Genomic DNA, 18,207 nt, shown 5'->3' with positions numbered 1-18,207 from the left:
AGAGCTTCTGCTGCCAGTGTCCTTGTCCTCACGGTGAGACACAGCCACCCCCCGCTTCTGAAGGAGATCCTCCAACACTAGTAGGTAGTTCTGGTTCAGTCTCCTGTGGGGTCACTGATCCTTCCCCTGTGTCCTGATTCCCACAGTACTTTGTGTGTGCCCTCCTAGAGTCTAGTCTCTGTTTCTCCCAGTCCTGTCGAAGTCCTGCTGTCAAATCCTGCTAGCCTTCAAAGTCTGATTCTCTAGGAAGTCCTCCTCCCGTTGCCAGACCCCCAGGTTGGGAAACCTGACGTGGGGCTCAGAACCTTCACTGCAGTGGGTGGACTTCTGTGGTATAAGTGTTCTCCAGTTTGTGAGTCACCCATGCAGCAGTTATGGGATTTGATTTTATTGTGATTGCGCCCTTCCTACCGTCTCATTATGGCTTCTCCTTTGTCTTTGGATGTGGGGTATCTTTCTTGGTGAGTTCCAGTGTCTTCCTGTCGATGATTGCTCAGAAGTTAGTTGTGATTCCAGTGCTCTCACAAGAGGAAGTAAGAGCACGTCTTTCTACTCTGCCATCTTGAACCAATCTCATGGTCACCTTATTTTTGATGAAGGATCAAGAATATACAATGGAGAAAAGACAGCCCCTTCAATAAGTGGTGCTGGGAAAACTGGACAGCTACATGTAAAAGAATGAAATTAGAACACTCCCTAACACCATACACAAAAATAAATTCAAAATGGATTAAAGACCTAATGTAAGGGCGGACACTATAAAACTCCTAGAGGAAAACATAGGCAGAACACTCTATGACATAAATCACAGCAAAATCCTTTTTGACCCACCTCCTAGAGAAATGGAAATAAAAACAAAAATAAACAAATGGGACCTAATGAAACTTAAAAGCTTTTGCTCAGCAAAGGAAACCATAAACAAGACGAAAAGCAACCCTCAGAATGGGATAAAATATTTGCAAACGAAGCAACTGACAAAGGATTAATCTCCAAAATTTACAAGCAGGTCATGCAGCTCAATATCAAAAAAACAAACAACCCAATTCAAAAATGGGCAGAAGACCTAAATAGACATTTCTCTAAAGAAGATATACAGATTCCCAACGAACACATGAAAGAGTGCTCTACATCACTAATCATTAGAGAAATGCAAATCAAAACTACAGTGAAGTATCACCTCACACCAGTCAGAATGGCCATCATCAAAAAATCTACAAACAATGCTGAAGAGGGTGTGGAGAAAAGGGGACCCTCTTGCACTGTTGTTGGGAATGTAAATTGATACATCCACTATGGAGAACAGTATGGAGGTTCCTTAAAAAACTAAAAATAGAACTACCATATGACCCAGCAATCCCACTACTGGGCATATACCCTGAGAAAACCAAAATTCAAAAAGACTCATGTACCAAAATGTTCATTGCAGCTCTATTTACAATAGCCCAGAGATGGAAACAACCTAAGTGCCCATCATCGGATGAATGGATAAAGAAGATGTGGCACATATATACAATGGAATATTACTCAGCCATAAAAAGAAACAAAATTGAGCTATTTGTAATGAGGTGGATAGACCTAGAGTCTGTCATACAGAGTGAAGTAAGTCAGAAAGAAAAAGACAAATACCGTATGCTAACACATATATATGGAATTTAAGAACAAAAAATGTCATGAAGAACCTAGGGGTAAGACAGGAATAAAGACACAGACCTACTGGAGAACGGACTTGAGGATATGGGGAGGGGGAAAGGTGAGCTGTGACAGGGCGAGAGAGAGGCATGGACATATATACACTAACAAACGTAAGGTAGATAGCTAGTGGGAAGCAGCCGCATGGCACAGGGATATCGACTCGGTGCTTTGTGACCACCTGGAGGGGTGGGATAGGGAGGGTGGGAGGGAGGGAGACTCGCAAGAGGGAAGAGATATGGGAACATATGTATATGTATAACTGATTCACTTTGTTATAAAGCAGAAACTAACACACCATTGTAAAGCAATTATACCCCAATAAAGATGTTAAAAAAAAAAAAAACAACTAAAAACAGAACTACCGTATGACCCAGCAATCCCACTACTGGGCATATATGCAGAGAAAACCATAATTCAAAAAGAGTCATGTAGCACAATGTTCATTGCATCTCTGTTTACATTAGCCAGGAGATGGAAGCAACCTAAGTGTCCATCGACAGATGAATGGATAAAGAAGAAGTGGCACATATATACAATGGAATATTAGCCATAAAAAGAAACGAAATTGAGTTATTTGTAGTGAGGTAGATGGACCTAGAGTCTGTCATACACAGTGAAGTAAGTCAGAAAGAAAAATACCATATGCTAACACATTTATATGGCATCTAAGAAAAAAAGGTTCTGAAGAACCTAAGGGCAGGACAGGAATAAAGACGCAGACATAGAGAATGGACTGGAGCACACGGGGAGGGGGAAGGGTAAGCTGGGACGAAGTGAGAAAGTGGCATGGATTTACATATACTACCAAATATAAAATAGATAGCTAGTGGGAAGCAGCCGCATGGCATAGGGAGATCACCTCGGTGCTTTGTGACCACCTAGAGGGATGGGATAAGGAGGGTAGGAGGGAGACGCAAGAGGGAGGAGATATGGTGATATGTGAATATGTATAGCTGATTCACTTTGTTATAAAGCAGAAACTGACACACCATTGTAAAGCAATTATACTCCAATGAAGATGTTTAAAAAAAAAGTCAATAGTTTTTCTATATTGTGCTGGCCAAAATACATAGGGTTTTTTTGTGGTACGCGGGCCTCTCACTTTTGTGGCCTCTCCTGTTGTGGAGCACAGGCTCCAGACGCGCAGGCTCAGCGGCCATGGCTCACGGGCCCAGCCGCTCCACGGCATGTGCGATCTTCCCAGACCGGGGCACGAACCCATGTCCCCTGCATCGGCAGGTGGAGTCTCAACCACTGCGCCACCAGGGAAGCCCCAAAATACATTGGTTTTAAGGTAGTTCGTTGTAAATACAACCAACCTATTGTCAGTTTCCATTTTTGTTAATAGTTTTGCAAAATTTTCTTAAACGTCTGTGAGATTTCTGAAAACCAAAGTGTAATTTGCAGAGTGAGAGAAAATGTTTTCCTATATAGGTAGTGGAATTTGATGACAGAGGTCAATTTTAAAACTATTTATTTGGTGTGACTATCGTGCAGATGCCATTTCTCTACAGGGAAAGATTAAAATATAGCTTGTTGTTTGATTTGTGCTGCAGGGTAGATTAATTAAAATTATATTTTGTCACCTACAAGTTCTATGTTGTGACAGCATCAGACTCTAAAACTATATATTTTATTTAAAAGGCCAGCATTAACAAAAGATGGTTTATAACTCCTGAAAATAGTTTTCTAGCAATTTATATATAAGTAAATATACAATTTAAATGAAGGATTTCTGCTCTGTTATTTGGGGAACAAATGGAAAATGGTTCCTAGTTCATTTTCTTTAGTTAAGTGTTTTCTGCTTTGCTGGATTCAGTTACCTATGGCTTATTCTTTGTCTTTCCTCTGATATTATAAAATAATTTGAAGTGATCTTTACTTTGTGTCCCTCTGAGACTGCCTATTTCATCATAAATTGTTTGCTTCTTTCATCTAGGCTTTTTTTTTTAATGTTAAAAATTTAGTTAGTGTTCTTTTAGAAAAATATTCTCAGGATAACTTTATGGTTCCCCAATAGGTTACTTTCAGTTGACTATCTTGGAGTCTGATCTTGTTTGAATATTTATCTAGCAACCAGTGCCAGGTTCTTTCTTCCTTCTTCTCCACACTAATAAGATTTCGGTGGGAATTAAGCCTGCTTCCTTTTCCAGAAAAACTTAGCAACCTGTGTAGTGATATTTTATTTTGACTTCTTCACCTTGTTTTTTTTAAAGAATATCATTTGACACTTACTTGCCTTCGTGAAATGATGCTATGTTTCATGCATTTATTTCCCAGTTTTAATATCTTAAATTTATCTACCTTAATGAGGCATCTTTGATGGGTGCCCCTGAATAGTTTAGTGCCCAAATACTAAAAAATTATACCTTGTAGATTTGGTCATTTGGGTTAGGCATAATGAAAGCTGTACAACAAAACAATACTAACTCACTTTCAATTGTTGACATGAGGATAGATACAGAGTAAATCCATAAGAAAGTGTGATATATTGAAAAGGTTTATAATGAGAACACTTGGCTCTGCGTTCTATTTCTACCACTTATTATTTGTGTGACCTTTATGAAGTTTTCCCAATTTCTTAAAACCTCACTTTCTCCCTTAGTTATTAAAAAAAAAAGTATATGTATAATTTTCATGTTATTATAGCAATTAATATATAACTTTCAGTGTCGTTGTAAGAGGTAACTGAGTTAATTTTAAGGAAGTGCTTTGTAAATCATACAGCATAGAACTGTTTCCTATAATATACAGAAACTATTTTTAAGTACCATTGACCTTTGAACAACACAGGTTTGAATTGCGTGGGTTCCCTTTTATGCACTAAGTACCTACTACAGTGCTACACGATTCTCAGTTAGTTGAATTAATGGATGCAGATACGTGGATATGGAGGAACCTTGGATGTGGAGAGCCAACGATAAGTTACATGTGAACTTTCTACTGCATAGAGGGTCTGCACCTCTACCCCCCACATCTGTTGTTCAAAGGCCAACTGTAATTCTCTCTTATTCCAAAAAGTTTGACTATATTTTGGCCACTTTCCCTCCAATTTACCATTCAACTTATTCTTCAGGCATTTCTTAACCTGTGCTTAAACTAAGGAGAGCTTAAGCTCTAGGGGTGCTTCTTTTCTTCTTTTTCATCTATTCCATACTTCTTCCTTACCTAAATTCTGCCTCTTCTATTTAGAGATTCAGGAATAAAGAGTTTGTTAGAGGAAAGGGATCAAGAAATGATGTACTGTTGGCTGTTAGGGAAATCTGATATTTATTTTACACTGTCACGTATTTAGTAAAGAACAGAGAAGTGGGCTTAGTGATCAGTTTCTTTCCCCCTTTGAGCATCACTGTGTGTAAACGTTGATTTTTTTCTTTTTTTTAATTCCATCTTCTAGTTACAACAGTTGGAGCTCGCGCAGATACAGCATAGAGATGCTAATCTCACAGCTCTTGCAGCTATTGGACCAAGGAAGAAGAGACCACTAGAATCCGGGTCTGGAAGTGAGGTATTGAAATAACGTTTGTTTATTTTATTTTTCATGTCAAAAAAGCAAGCCTAAAGGAAGCAAAGAATGCAAATTTACTCTGCCTTGCACACTGTTGCTGTCAAATACTTGTTAAAACTCTCCTTTGCCTCTTTTATAAAAATCTTAATTTTTGCTTGTTTTTTTTTTTGGTTTTTTTTTTTTTGCGGTACGTGGGCCTCTCACTGTTGTGGCCTCTCCCGTTGCGGAGCACAGGCTCCGGACGCGCAGATTCAGCGGCCATGGCTCACGGGTCCAGCCGCTCCGCGGCATGTGGGATCTTCCCGGACCGGGGCACAAACCCATGTGCCCTGTATCGGCAGGTGGACTCTCAACCACTGCGCCACCAGGGAAGCCCAATTTTTGCTTGTTTTTAAAAATATATATCACATTGAACTTTACTCCTACTAATTACTTATTTTATACTTTTTCCTATCCCCCATCTCTAGTTATACTGAATCTCACTATCGCAGTTTCTTCTGTACACTCTTTCAGGCAGTTCTATGTAATTTTCTCCCCGCTGTGTATCTAAATCCAGCTCATCTGTTAAAATCAAGTCTGCCCTCTCATTTCTTTCATGAACCTTGACTCTGCATACCCACACTGACTTCTCCTTTTCTCAGCACATAATGTGTTTGCACGGCATTAATCATTCTCTGCTCCTCGCGTGCGTGTTTTCTCTTCTGTGAGATTATGAATTTCTTGAGCAAGACTATAATCCTTTTCCTTTGTATCTCCCACAGGACCGGGCACATACATATTCAATAAATATCATTAATGTTTGATTAACACCAAGGAAGGATCTTACTTACATCTTTAGAGCAATTATTTGCTGTAGTGATAGATTTTCAGATCGGTTATCAGGGCTGAGATACAGGTTCGATAAGAGCCCTGAGCTAGGTCAGCAGTAAAGGAACCACGGCTCGTCTGTTCTGCTCTGTAAAACTTAAATGTGCTTTGAGACAAGCTCCTCCCAGTGCTGACCCTAAACACTGATGTTTCCTAAACGAATGACAATCATCTCAATAGAAGAAGGATTTTAAAAGTCTAGTTCTTTTTATTAATAAAAGTGTAATGAATACAATATGTTCACATGCAAAAAAAATTCATAGTATAAAAATGTTTGAAAAAAATAAATGTTTCCTCCTCACAGATTTCTAGTCCCCCATCTCCTGCCCAGCCAGATGTAACCACCATTAAGATTCTCACATATCCTTCTAGAATTCGTTGTGAATATGGGCATGTATCTCATGTGCCTTCACAAATCCACATTTGATTTTGTTTTTACTAAATGCAGTCAAACTGTGTCTATTGTTCTGCTCTTGATACTTTTCCCCTTTTCCGTAATATCTCTCATATAATTTATCTCCTTACTTTTTAAAGGTATATGGCATTACCGTGTTTAGATAAATAATGTATTCAACCAGTTCTCTAATGGAAATGTAGGTTGTTTCCGGGTCTTTGCTTTTATTGCCTCAGAGAACATCCTTGTACTTACCTTGTTGTGTGCTTGTCCAACGTAACTATAGACTAAATACCTAGAAATGGAATACCTGGGTTAAAGGGTGTGCATTAATAGGAAAACCTTTTTGGAAAAATTCAAACATACTCAAAGCTAGAGTAGTATGAATCCCCTACACACCTACCATCCTGCTGCAACTACTATCAGTTTATGCCTAATTTTGTTTTATTTATATCTACACCAACCTTCTCAGGTAAGTTTTTCACTCCTCAGGTTATTTTAAAGTCAGTCCTAGACTTAATATCATTTTACCCATAAATATTATTTGTTGCTTTTCATTTTTGATAAATATTTTAAAATTACCTCCTGAATGAGTTGTATCAGGCTTTATATCCATTAGTGCCTGTTTTCTCACACTCTCATTTAACACTGGGGATTCTCTTTGCCATCTGATGGTTGAAAATGCAATTTTTAATAGAGTGTTTAAATTATGAATGAAATTGAGCAATTTTTTCATGTGTATATTGGCATTTCAATTTACCTTTTCCCCACTGAGTTATATTTTTTAATAGATTAAGAAAATGGAACACTCCACACCTCCCTCCACTTTCCTTTCAGTTTGTCTGGGCTTTATTCACCTAAAAGTTTGTATTTTCTTAAATTAAGAAAAAAAAAATCAGTCTTCTGCTTTTGTCCTCCTGGGGTTCTATTGTGTTTGGAAAGCCCTTTCTTAATAATTAGACTTATGTGTTAGTATTTTATCATTTCAGCTTTTAAGTATAAATCTTTGGTTCACTCAGAATTTGTTTTGAATAAGAGTTGAGATCTGGATTTACCTTTACTCCCTCACGTCCCCCTCATTCTCCCCCAGGCTAGCAGATTGTCCCAACACTGTTTACTCAATGATTCTTTCCCCACTGATTTGAAATGCCACCTTTATCACAAACAATTTTGTGTCAAATACAAATTTCCATATGTATTTGAGACTGTTTCTGTATACTCTGACCCAGTGCTAGCTAATAGAACTTTCTGTGATGAGAATGTGCTGTCTGTGCTGTCCTCAGCAACTACATATGGCTGTTGAGCAGTTGAGCTGTGGCTAGTGTGATTGAGGAAATAGTTTTAATTTTTTTAATTAATGTAAATTTTAATAGTCACATGTGACTAGCAACTACCATATAAGTGCAGCAGGACCAGTCTAGTGATGTATATCTGTTTATGGCTATTTATGTATTAGTACCAAATCTTTCTTTTTAACCATCTTAACCATTTTTAAGTGTACAGTTCAGTAGTGTTGAGCATATTCACATTGTTATGCACCACATCTCCAGAACTTTTTCATCTTGCAAAATTGAAACTCTATACCCATTAAACAACTCCCCATCTTCCCTTTTCCCAGCCCCTGGTAACCACCATTCTACTTTGATTCTATGAATTTGACTACTTAGATAGCTCATGTAAATGGAATCATTTAGTATTTGTCTTTTTGTGACCGCAAGTTTCCAAATCTTAGTATATTTTAAAATATGGTAACACTAGTCCAGTAGAGTTTTTTATGTTCCTACTTCTCTAGCACAGGACAACCCACTGCCCTTTATTTTTGATCTATTTGTATGTAAATGTGTAAATATTTTATTAAAAGTGGGCATGCTATTTCATCATTAAGCGTATTCCTATAAATATGGCCTAGTTAGCATAGTTTTTTCTTTTTGGCAAGAACAGTTACTTGTAATCTTTTTTCATCCACATACAGTTATTCTTTATAATATTATAATTCCTTTGAGAAAGAGCTACAGGGATGTCTGAGTTCCTGCCCTACTTTTTGATAATGGTAGCTTTATACAACAAATTCTGTTAAATGTTTGCTTCGTGGGGAAGCATCATAGCATCATAAGTACATAATAGTTTGGACGCAGTCAAATCTGGGTTTGGGTCTTGACCATTAAGTTTTGTAACCTTTGACAAGTTCTTTAAACCTCTTACCTCAATTATCCCCATCTGGAATATGGGTGTAATACCCGCCTTACAATGTTTTAAGGATTGGATTATGTAAAGTGCTTAATTAGTTCCTGGCCTCAAGTACAGGCCTAATAAATTGTCATCTTTGTCATCATAGTAATAGTACCATTATTTTAGCTTTTAATAGAATTTTATAAGTAGTATTAATGATCCATAGTGAATTTGAACTGTTAATCATTAATCTCTTCAAAGCTTCATTTTTATGTCTCATTTGAGTTCGTCACAAATCTCAGAAACATTAAATGTTCCCTGGTTTCTAATAATCAGAGATTTTAAAGAATTTTTCATGGATTGTATGTTTGAATCTGAGGAAGTCCATAGGTTACAGGGGGGAAAATGAAATGTACTGTTGATGTTCAAAACAGTGATTAAAAAAATATCAGTTTATATGATTTATCTATTAGCTTTAAAATATAAGCTTATTTAATTTTTAAATTTCAAAACAGATGTGTTCTAACTTGGCTATAAATATACTGAAGTGTGTGTTTGCTTGGTGCTTCTTCAGTTTTGAGGACTTAGGCCTGTATGTTTTCCCCTTTATTCCTGGACTTTAAACTTCGATCATTGTCAGACTTTTACTGAATTATAACAGCGAGTACTTTTAAGTAATGCCAACCTGAATTGAAAATATCCATTTCTTTAATGAGTTGGTGACATTTTAGTACAATCCTTATTTTGAAATTAGCTGAAAACTATTTTTTTGTTGATTTTTATTCATGGTGTTTTAACTTCAAAGGTAATTTTCTTTGAAAAATGGGAAGCTAGAGAGAACCCTGCTGTATGCTCTTTCAGTGTCTACATATACTGCTGATTGATTTGCCCCTCCAATCACTTAAATTGCATGAATCAGGATTGTTAAAAACCCTTTAACGATTCAGGTTTTTTGTTCTCTCACAAATAACACAAAATTGATGTATGAAACCATTTAGATTTTTAACATTCTATACCTTGAAGACTGAGGATCTACTTTTTGTCTGCCTCTTTCTTTATAGATGGAAACCTGAAATCTTACCTGTTTGATTTGAATTTACTAGAATAAGCATATAATCCCAGAGGGGAGTGAGGTAGAGTCTTGCTCTTTGAAGAGTAAAATCCTTAGTTCAAATGCAGGTTTTTAGTACTGAAGGGAAGAGGTTTCAGTTTGGAAGATTGCATAAAACGGTGATTTTAAAAAATGTAAAATTCAGAGAATTAAACTTAGAATGTTCAGCATTCATAGATTATAATTTTTGTTGATAATAAATCAACAATAATAAATTTGGAGAAATTCGTTTTAGACCTTCTTCCTTTAGTATATTTTTCTATTATGTAAAACAAAGCAAAACTGGCTCTTATCCTTTAAAAAATCTTTCTAGTTGTACAATTTATACATTAAACTATTCTCTGTGTAGATTTACATTGATATTCTCAGAAGTCTTGGTAGAGTTGAATAGCATCAGCTCCTGTCTCCTCGTGTTAACCTGGCAAAAAGCAACAAGTACCAATTATCATTTAGAACCAAATTATTTGTTTCATAAGCCTGTTGGCTCTGGGCGGGGGGGCGGGGGGGGACTTAAAATTTACTACTTTGGAGTATTTAATTTGTCCTTAATTTACTGCTGTGTGTTGAAGTTATATATAAGAATATATGCATATGAAATTAGTTCTTAAATTAACATAGGCTGTACAGATACCTATGCAGTAATCTAGAACCTACTTAAAGATTTAGAGTGTTTCCATGTGTATGTCATGTATGTATCCGCTGAGGTGATGTGTTTGGGGTTCTTTGGAATGTTAAGTCATTAATAACTTTACTTCCTGCATTGATTTTAGGTCCTTGGATTATAAAGGCTCTATCTTTTCTCTATTAGCAATACTTTCAAATAGTTCACCTAACTTAATGAGCCAACCATCATAACAATATTTCTTTATTTTATTGAAAATAAAGATAGGTTTTATTTTAACCTTATAACATATTGGCTTGAAAATGCTGATATTTCTTTTAAAAGTAAGTGGTTACAGTGCCAGATCAACTACATGATGCTTATAGTATTGATATACCTGGTATGTGTTGCTTAAAATAGTGTTCATTTGCTAACCGAAACAAAGAAATTATTACTATATAGGTAAGTGTATGTCCTTTCTATCTAGAAGCAGGTTAAAGTACTACCCTGTAAAACTGTAAGAATTTTAGAGGAAGATAATGAGGAGAAGGGGCTTTTTTGAAACGTTTCTTAGCAATAAATAGAAAATTTGGTTGACTCAGAATTGCTTTCAGACAAACATATTTTTTTTCCACAGCTGAATTCTAATTCAGAGATAAATGTTAGATATTGATAACAGTTTTGCTATATCTCCCTACAATTAAAGGTGCATTCCTAAAATTCATTTCTTCTTTATTGTACTTTTTAAATTTGTATACCTTGAAAACAAGGCATTTCAGTTAGGCATACTTGTAAATATTTTTAAAACAAGCATTCTTTAAATATTATTAGCCAAGCAAATATTATTTGGATAGAACCTATAAAATGATTCTACTGCAGAGCCCTATGTTTAGTGGTCTCACTATAACATTAATAATAGAAATTATCACATTGCAGTATTTTATGAGTAGGCTTAAGAAGGTGAGAAAGGACCATTTTAGAATAATGTGTTGAATTCCATTGGCAAGAATATTTCATGCTACAGCTTACAGATGAGTGATTTCTGAGAAAGTTTCATTAATTTTTACATGTATTTAGAGATGAACTTTTGAAAAAATCCTGTATCTCAAATAGTATTCCACAGCAGTTTGCTATAGATATTATTAGAACTTCTCTGTATAGAACTTGAGGGTCTTGTGATATATCTATTGTAGCAACTTACCTTTCCCTTTAGCTCCAATTTGATGTTTAAAGTATTAGAGTACTTTGATTTTGGGGGGACAAGGTAGGGAGAGGGAAGGCAGTTTTCAGAAGACTGTGGGCAAACTGCAATAAAAAAATCAGGGTAAAGAAATAAATGATGTTGCTATAAAGGAAACAATAGAGCTTTAAGAATCTTTCCATATGTTTTCTTTGTTATTTTAACCTGTGTGTAGGTGCCCTAAAACAGAACGTCTCTACTCTGCTAGATGCCTAGTCCTCTGAAGGGCAAAGTACACCATTAGGGCCTAACCTGTTTTAGGTTAAAGATATCTCAGGGTTTGAAAATTCATTTATGTGAATTTTTTGGTACCTAGTATACAACTTTGAAAATCAGGTGGGAAATAAAGGTTTTTTTTAGAAACTAAACTGAAATTGTTTGAAGAAAAATCACAAGTTACTATGAAGCAGTGTAAAAAGTAATAAAACGCATTGTGTTTTGAAAAAAATTTTTTTCTTGAGCTGTTATAATTTTCTTCTTAAGGAAAAGAAAAATAATTGTAGTTACTTCATAGACAGCCAGAAATCACCTGAGCATTCTACTAATTTGAATATATCTGAGAAAAAATTTATCAGAGTCATAGTAGCACAAACATTTGCCTGTCCTCATGATTTAATACTGTATCCTCAGTGTCTTAGGATATCTTTGAGCGTTCAGGAAAAGAATTGCTTACTGGAGTCCAAGAACTATCTCTGAGATGCTGAAGAAGTCTGTGTGGTGGGTAGCCATTTTTTTCCCTCCATGCTAATCCTAACAACAGTATTCTCTGTCCCTCTCTCATTATTTCTGTTCTTTGGTGGTGCGCCCCTTCAAGGAAGTGGAAGTTAGCGAGTTAAGTGCCAGGTAATGATGTACCTGTTTTTTAAAACAAGCACTCAGCATTAGCTTCCTGCTCATAGACAAAAATGAAGTCTGGGGAAGATGGGATGTCCTGGAAAGGCAGTGATGGTACCAGAGAGTGTTCTGTCCAAGAACGGATGGAACTTTGCTGGTTTGTGTGCGTCTGTATCAGATAAGAGGAAATATCAGGAGGCACAGTTAAGATGGATTCCATTGCTTTGTCTTCTTCAGAGGAAGATGATTAGGGAATTTCTGGACTTAATTATTTCCCCCATTATTACCTTTCCAAGAATGTTCAACATGGAGCAGGCTAGGGCTTCCAAAGCACTAGACGTGTGGTGGTCTCAAACACAGACTACCCCACACGTTTCTTTGTACCTGCCAGAAAATATTATTTTGTTCTTATTTCTTGACTTTTCTTCTCTCTTCCCACCCACCTTTATATAAGGATAGTTGTATAGAATTATGAAAATCAAAGCTCTTTGGAATATAATATTTAGAATAGATTTCAGTGATAACTTTCTTCCATTGTTTAAACTAGTACGAATTTACCTAGGTATGGTAAGATCCTTTCCAATGCTTGCAAGTTTCTTATGAAGTCTAAATTTCTCTGAAATGAAGAAGACTCAGTTTCTAGAAGAGTACTATCAGAAGGTAGATTATACATTCAACAAATGATTATTGATTTTGGGGGGAAGAAAAATGTCTGTTATACTTTTAAGATAGTACTGCTTAAAGCAAGGGGAATAGAGTAGATAGCTTTTTATTTGGGAGAGAAGAGTGTTTGTTAACTGATCATGTTGAAAATGTCAAAATAGTATAAAAGAGTATTACAAACAGCTCTTAAGTTTCTTGGGTTACCCTTTCCAAAATTATCCATGCATGTATTAGGTTAAACCATACGAACTTGCCGTTTTCATAGGTGAAAAACTATCAAGTATTGGCAATTTTATATAGTTCTACCTAATATAATCAAATATATATATATATTTACAATTGCATATATAATAATAGTTTACTTTTAGCAAGCACTTAGAATGTATTATCTTGGTTAGTCCTTGTAACTCCTTTGTAAAATCATACTATTATTTTCCCTAAATGAAAAAGTTGAGGTATAGGGAAGATTACTTTTCCAGAGTTCCACAGTTAGTAAGTGGAGAAGCCCAGATACACATCCAGAGAATTTGATGTTTGTCTGTGCTCTTAATTACTATAATGGGATCATCCTAAAAGTACTGTTTTACAATTTGTGAAGCACTGCATCTTGGACATTTTTCCATACTGGTACATACTTTTGTGCCGTAATTCTATGATCCACTGATAGACATTTAGAATATTTTCATTGGTTTGTTATAAACAGTTAACATCCTCTATCTTCATGCACCCATTTATTTTGCCAAATTGATTTCTAGAAATGGAACTTCTGGGTCAAAGGGTATGCACATCTTAAATTTTAATAGATATTTCCATAATACTTTCCAAAAGCTTTGTGCCAGTTTCCACCACTGTGTGAATGCCTATTTTCCCATTCCCTTTTAGCAACAGATGTGATCAGTCATTTCAAAATATTCTAGTCACTACAATTTTTCCTTTATTGTATCTCTACCATTTCTATGTGTCCTCTTCAAAGGTTGAGGTTCTATTTCTGTATGGAAACATGGTGTTGAAGTGTGAAAAACCTCTAAAATACCTTATGAGGGAGATACTTGGGTTTTTTAATTTTTATTTAAGCATTAAAATTATTTATGGACATTTTCTTTCATAACTTAGAAATGTGTGTATTTTGAAATAGAGAACTGAGTTGAATTCTTATGGGTATTTGAATGATTGATCTTACATAGATGTCATTTTGTTTACCGTATTTACTAGTTTTCATTATTTGAGGATCTGAGTAGATTATAATTGAAATATTAAGCCTGAAATGATTTGAGGAAACACAGCAGCTTAAAATCTACTAGGGGACAAACAGAATTAGAGATTTCAGATTACAGATTTGTTGTCATCTAACACCTTCTATAAATATCATATAGATTCATTAGAATTTAGAGCATTATTACTTTAGATAAAGAAGCAGCTTTTTTATGTTTTGAGATATATTTTTCACATTTTATTTTGCTCACACTTCCATAAACAAATATGCCTCTTTTTTGTAAATGACTTAAACATAAATCTGAATTTTAGATGGATCTTTAAAATTTTCCAGAGATTTAAAGTCTGACACCTTGTCAACTATCTTCAGGGACCCCCTGTGAAATAAGTTGAATTGCACATTATGGGTTTATCTTCCCTCCTTCCCAAATCCCCCTTAAATGTTAGTAAAGGAGTGAAAATGACATAAATACACAAGAATAAAGAAGAGAGGAGAAATCAGCAATAAAATTATTTGGTAGTTTAAATGACAGTAAATTTCTCTCTGAAATATTCTGAAATAAAATGTTCAGATTTTCAACTAATGTTACCAGTGAAAATCAGGTTTACATGGAAAACAATGTATCTGCCTTAAGCATTGCAACAGTACCTATTTAGAGTATGTTGTTGAATTCCTATTTATGCATTTTTTCCTAAGAATTATGGAGAGTATTGAAAAGAATAAATATAAGTTGTTTTTGAAATGTTTATTTGAACTTGTTTGTTTGACTTACCAGACTGTGCCATTATTTGGATTTTTGTTGAGATAAAATTCACATACCACACCTCATCATTTTAAAGCGTGCAAGTCAGTACAGTTGGCCCTCCATATCTGCTGGATTCCACATCCATGGATTCAACCAACCATGGATTGAAAATATTTGGGGTAAAAAATTCCAGAAAGTTCCAAAAAACAAAACTTGAATTTGCTAAGTGCTGGCAACTATTTACATAGCATTTACATTGTATTAGGTATTATAAGTAATCTAGTGGTGATTTAAAGTATGCAGGAGGTTGTGTGGAGGTTATATGCAAATGCTATGCCACTGTATATAAGGGACTTAAGCATCCACAGGTTCTGGTATCCATGGGAGGTCCTGGAACCAATATACCTAGGGACAACTGTATATTCACATAGCTGTGCAACCATCTGTCTCTATGGATTTACTTGTTCTAGGCATTCATATAAAAGGAATTATACAATATTTGGCCTTTTGTATCTAATTTCTTTGACTTAGCATAATGTTTTCAAGATCCATCCATATTGTAGCATGTATCAGTACTTCATTCCTATATATGGTTGAATAATATTCCATAAGTTGTTTTCTTTTAACTATAATTGTACATTTGTCTATGTTTACCTGTCGATTTTTGCTTCTTTTATTTGATGGTCTTACTAAGTGCAAACACATTATGTCTTTTTGATGAATTGCTCCCTTTTGTCATTGTGAAATTGTTCTCATTGCTAATATTCCTTGTCTTAAAGTTTACTTTGATATTATTATAACTACACCAGCACTTCTTATGCTTAGTATTAGCATGATTTATCATTTCTCCATTCTTTTACTTCCAGCCTATCTGTGTCTTTATTTAAAGCTGGTTTCTTATGAGTAGCATGTAATTGAGCTTTGGATTTGTATCCAGTCTGAAAATTTATTTGGACTGTTTAGTCCATTTACATTTGATGCAATTATTACTATGATTAGATTTGAGTTTACCATCTTGCTATTTTCTGTTTGTCCCTCTGTTTTTTTGTTTCTCCTTTGTTGTCATCTTTTGAGTTAACCAAGTAGTGTTTTAGTATACCATTCTATATCCTCTTTTGGCTTTTTAACTATACCTCTTTTTTTTTTTTAATGGTTGCTTTACAGATCTGTTTAAAGGTACAATATGTATCCTTAACTAATTATACTCAATCTTGAATTAATGCCACTTCATATATCATGTAAAAACCTTTTAACTATATAATTCCATTATACAAAGTCCTCCCATCCTTTGTGCTATTGTTGTCACCTATTTTACTTATGCATATGTTTTAACCTCCATAGTACACTGTACTATATCACTTGGTCATATATCTCTTAAAGAACTTATGAAAATAAAAACAGCTTTTTAATGTTTACCATTTCTAGTGCTCTTTCATTTTTCCTGTAAATTCATATTTCTTTCTAGTATCATTTTCCATCTGTCTATATGCAATTCATCAACTCCAGAATTACCAGAGTTTTAATTAAATAAACCTAAAGCTACTATTAATACATTTAAATATATTGGTAAATCTACCTTTAGTTGTGAGGCACAGCAATCCTTACTGATGTTGTAGTTTTTTTTAACATTTACAATCCTTCAAGGATAAAATTAAAGTTGGCTCTGAAAGAAAAATCTTTAACTGGCAGTCCTTTAAAGAAGTTAGCATAAAATAATAGATAAAACTTAGTTCTGAACATAGGTTACTTGAGTTTTCAAAGGACTTTGTGTCTTAATTAAAGGTAAAGAAAATTACGAGAGTATAAAGAGGAAAGTCCTGCTGACACAGGCTTTTCAACTTGCAGTAAGTTACTGCTTTTCAGAATTGATATTTATTTGGTTATTTGCTCTTCTTGTGTGTTGTGTTACTTGGTGGGTTGAAGCACTTACCCACTGTTTGGAGAAAGTGGCAGAAAATAGCCTTTTGAGCAAATCCCATCTGGTGGCAGCTTGGTGGGGATGAGTAATGCTGAGGAACAAGTCATCAAAGGATATTACCTTTCAGCTTTTCTCCCAAATTTATTTGGCTTAAAGCTAAGAATGACAGCAGGATCTTGATTTAAAATGTCCAAAGCCCATAATATGGCTCATTTTCACTATTTGGTCATTCATATAACTGATGATATTGGGTGACACTTGATGCATAATTGTACTACAAACGTTGATTGGATACCAGCTAAGTGCCATATATATAAAATATTCACAGGTACAAAATCCTTCCTTTCCAGTGAGTGAGAAAGAGGTTGTTGCATTGCACTGAATACATGTGACGGTAAAGTAGAGAGTACAGCTAAAATACACAGGAGTTGGACCTAATCTAGACCTGGGGTGAGTCTGTGTTTGTAGCATTGGGGAAACAGGTTACCTGAGTTGAGTCTTAAAGGACTTAGTCGAGTGATGTGATGTAAGGATAGGACAGAGAGATTGGAGAAGGAGTTCCAGGAGGAGAGAATTAACTGTCTGGAACAAAGAGGAAAAAACATTCTGTGGCATGATCAATAGTTTGAGATAGGAAGAAAGGAATGAGAGATGAGAATGTGGGGAGAAGCTTTGGTATGCTCATGGTTGACTGTATTTGTCATGCTTAAATACTTGGACTTGGTCCTAGAGGTGGTTTTTAGCCACTGGAGCATTTTAAACAGGAAAACGGTATTATCAGATTACTTATTTTAGAAAGATCATACTCACAGCAGTGTGAAGAATATTAATACTGGAAATAGTTTCTTAGAAGGTTGATGAAGTCATCTTAGGCAGAAGATAATGGAAGTGAAAATATAGAAGGATGTAGATGATTTGGAAACTATTAAAGAGGTTAGAACTGATAAGAAGTGATAGATGGGATTAGAAGAAGAAAGGGTTGAGGATGACACCCAGTTTTCTGGATTAGGCATTGGAGGTGAATGGTATTACCATTCCTTTAAATGAGAAAGAGAAGAGGAGAAAGGCAGGAGTAATGATTTGAAACATGTTGAATTTAGGATACATACTTTATTAGGAAATTGAACAATGAGTCCTAGAATTTAAGAAAGTGTTCTTTTGGAGATAAAGACACGAGTGGTCATTAGCATAGGACAACCAGTATTGTCTTCACAACTCTCATAATCACACAACTAGAATTAGAACTCAAAGC

General features: G+C 35.2%; 1 protein-coding gene across 3 annotated transcripts in view; it reads left to right on the top strand.

The window, feature by feature from the left end:
• Positions 1-18,207, top strand: part of TAF4B (TATA-box binding protein associated factor 4b) — a 125,339-nt gene that overhangs the window by 89,012 nt on the left and 18,120 nt on the right. For 2 of the 3 annotated variants that reach the window (XM_079942163.1, XM_079942161.1), the window contains exon 14: positions 5,090-5,200. In XM_079942163.1, the coding sequence (XP_079798289.1) occupies positions 5,090-5,200 (111 nt within the window). Of the gene's footprint in view, positions 1-5,089; positions 5,201-12,212; positions 12,301-18,207 lie in introns of those variants that run through there. The other variant, XM_079942162.1, reaches the window with a different exon arrangement.

Source organism: Stenella coeruleoalba (genome assembly GCF_951394435.1).
Source record: "Stenella coeruleoalba genome assembly, chromosome: 14".
Taxonomy (NCBI): Eukaryota; Metazoa; Chordata; class Mammalia; order Artiodactyla; family Delphinidae; genus Stenella; species Stenella coeruleoalba.
This window is presented reverse-complemented; position numbering and strand designations above follow the sequence as displayed.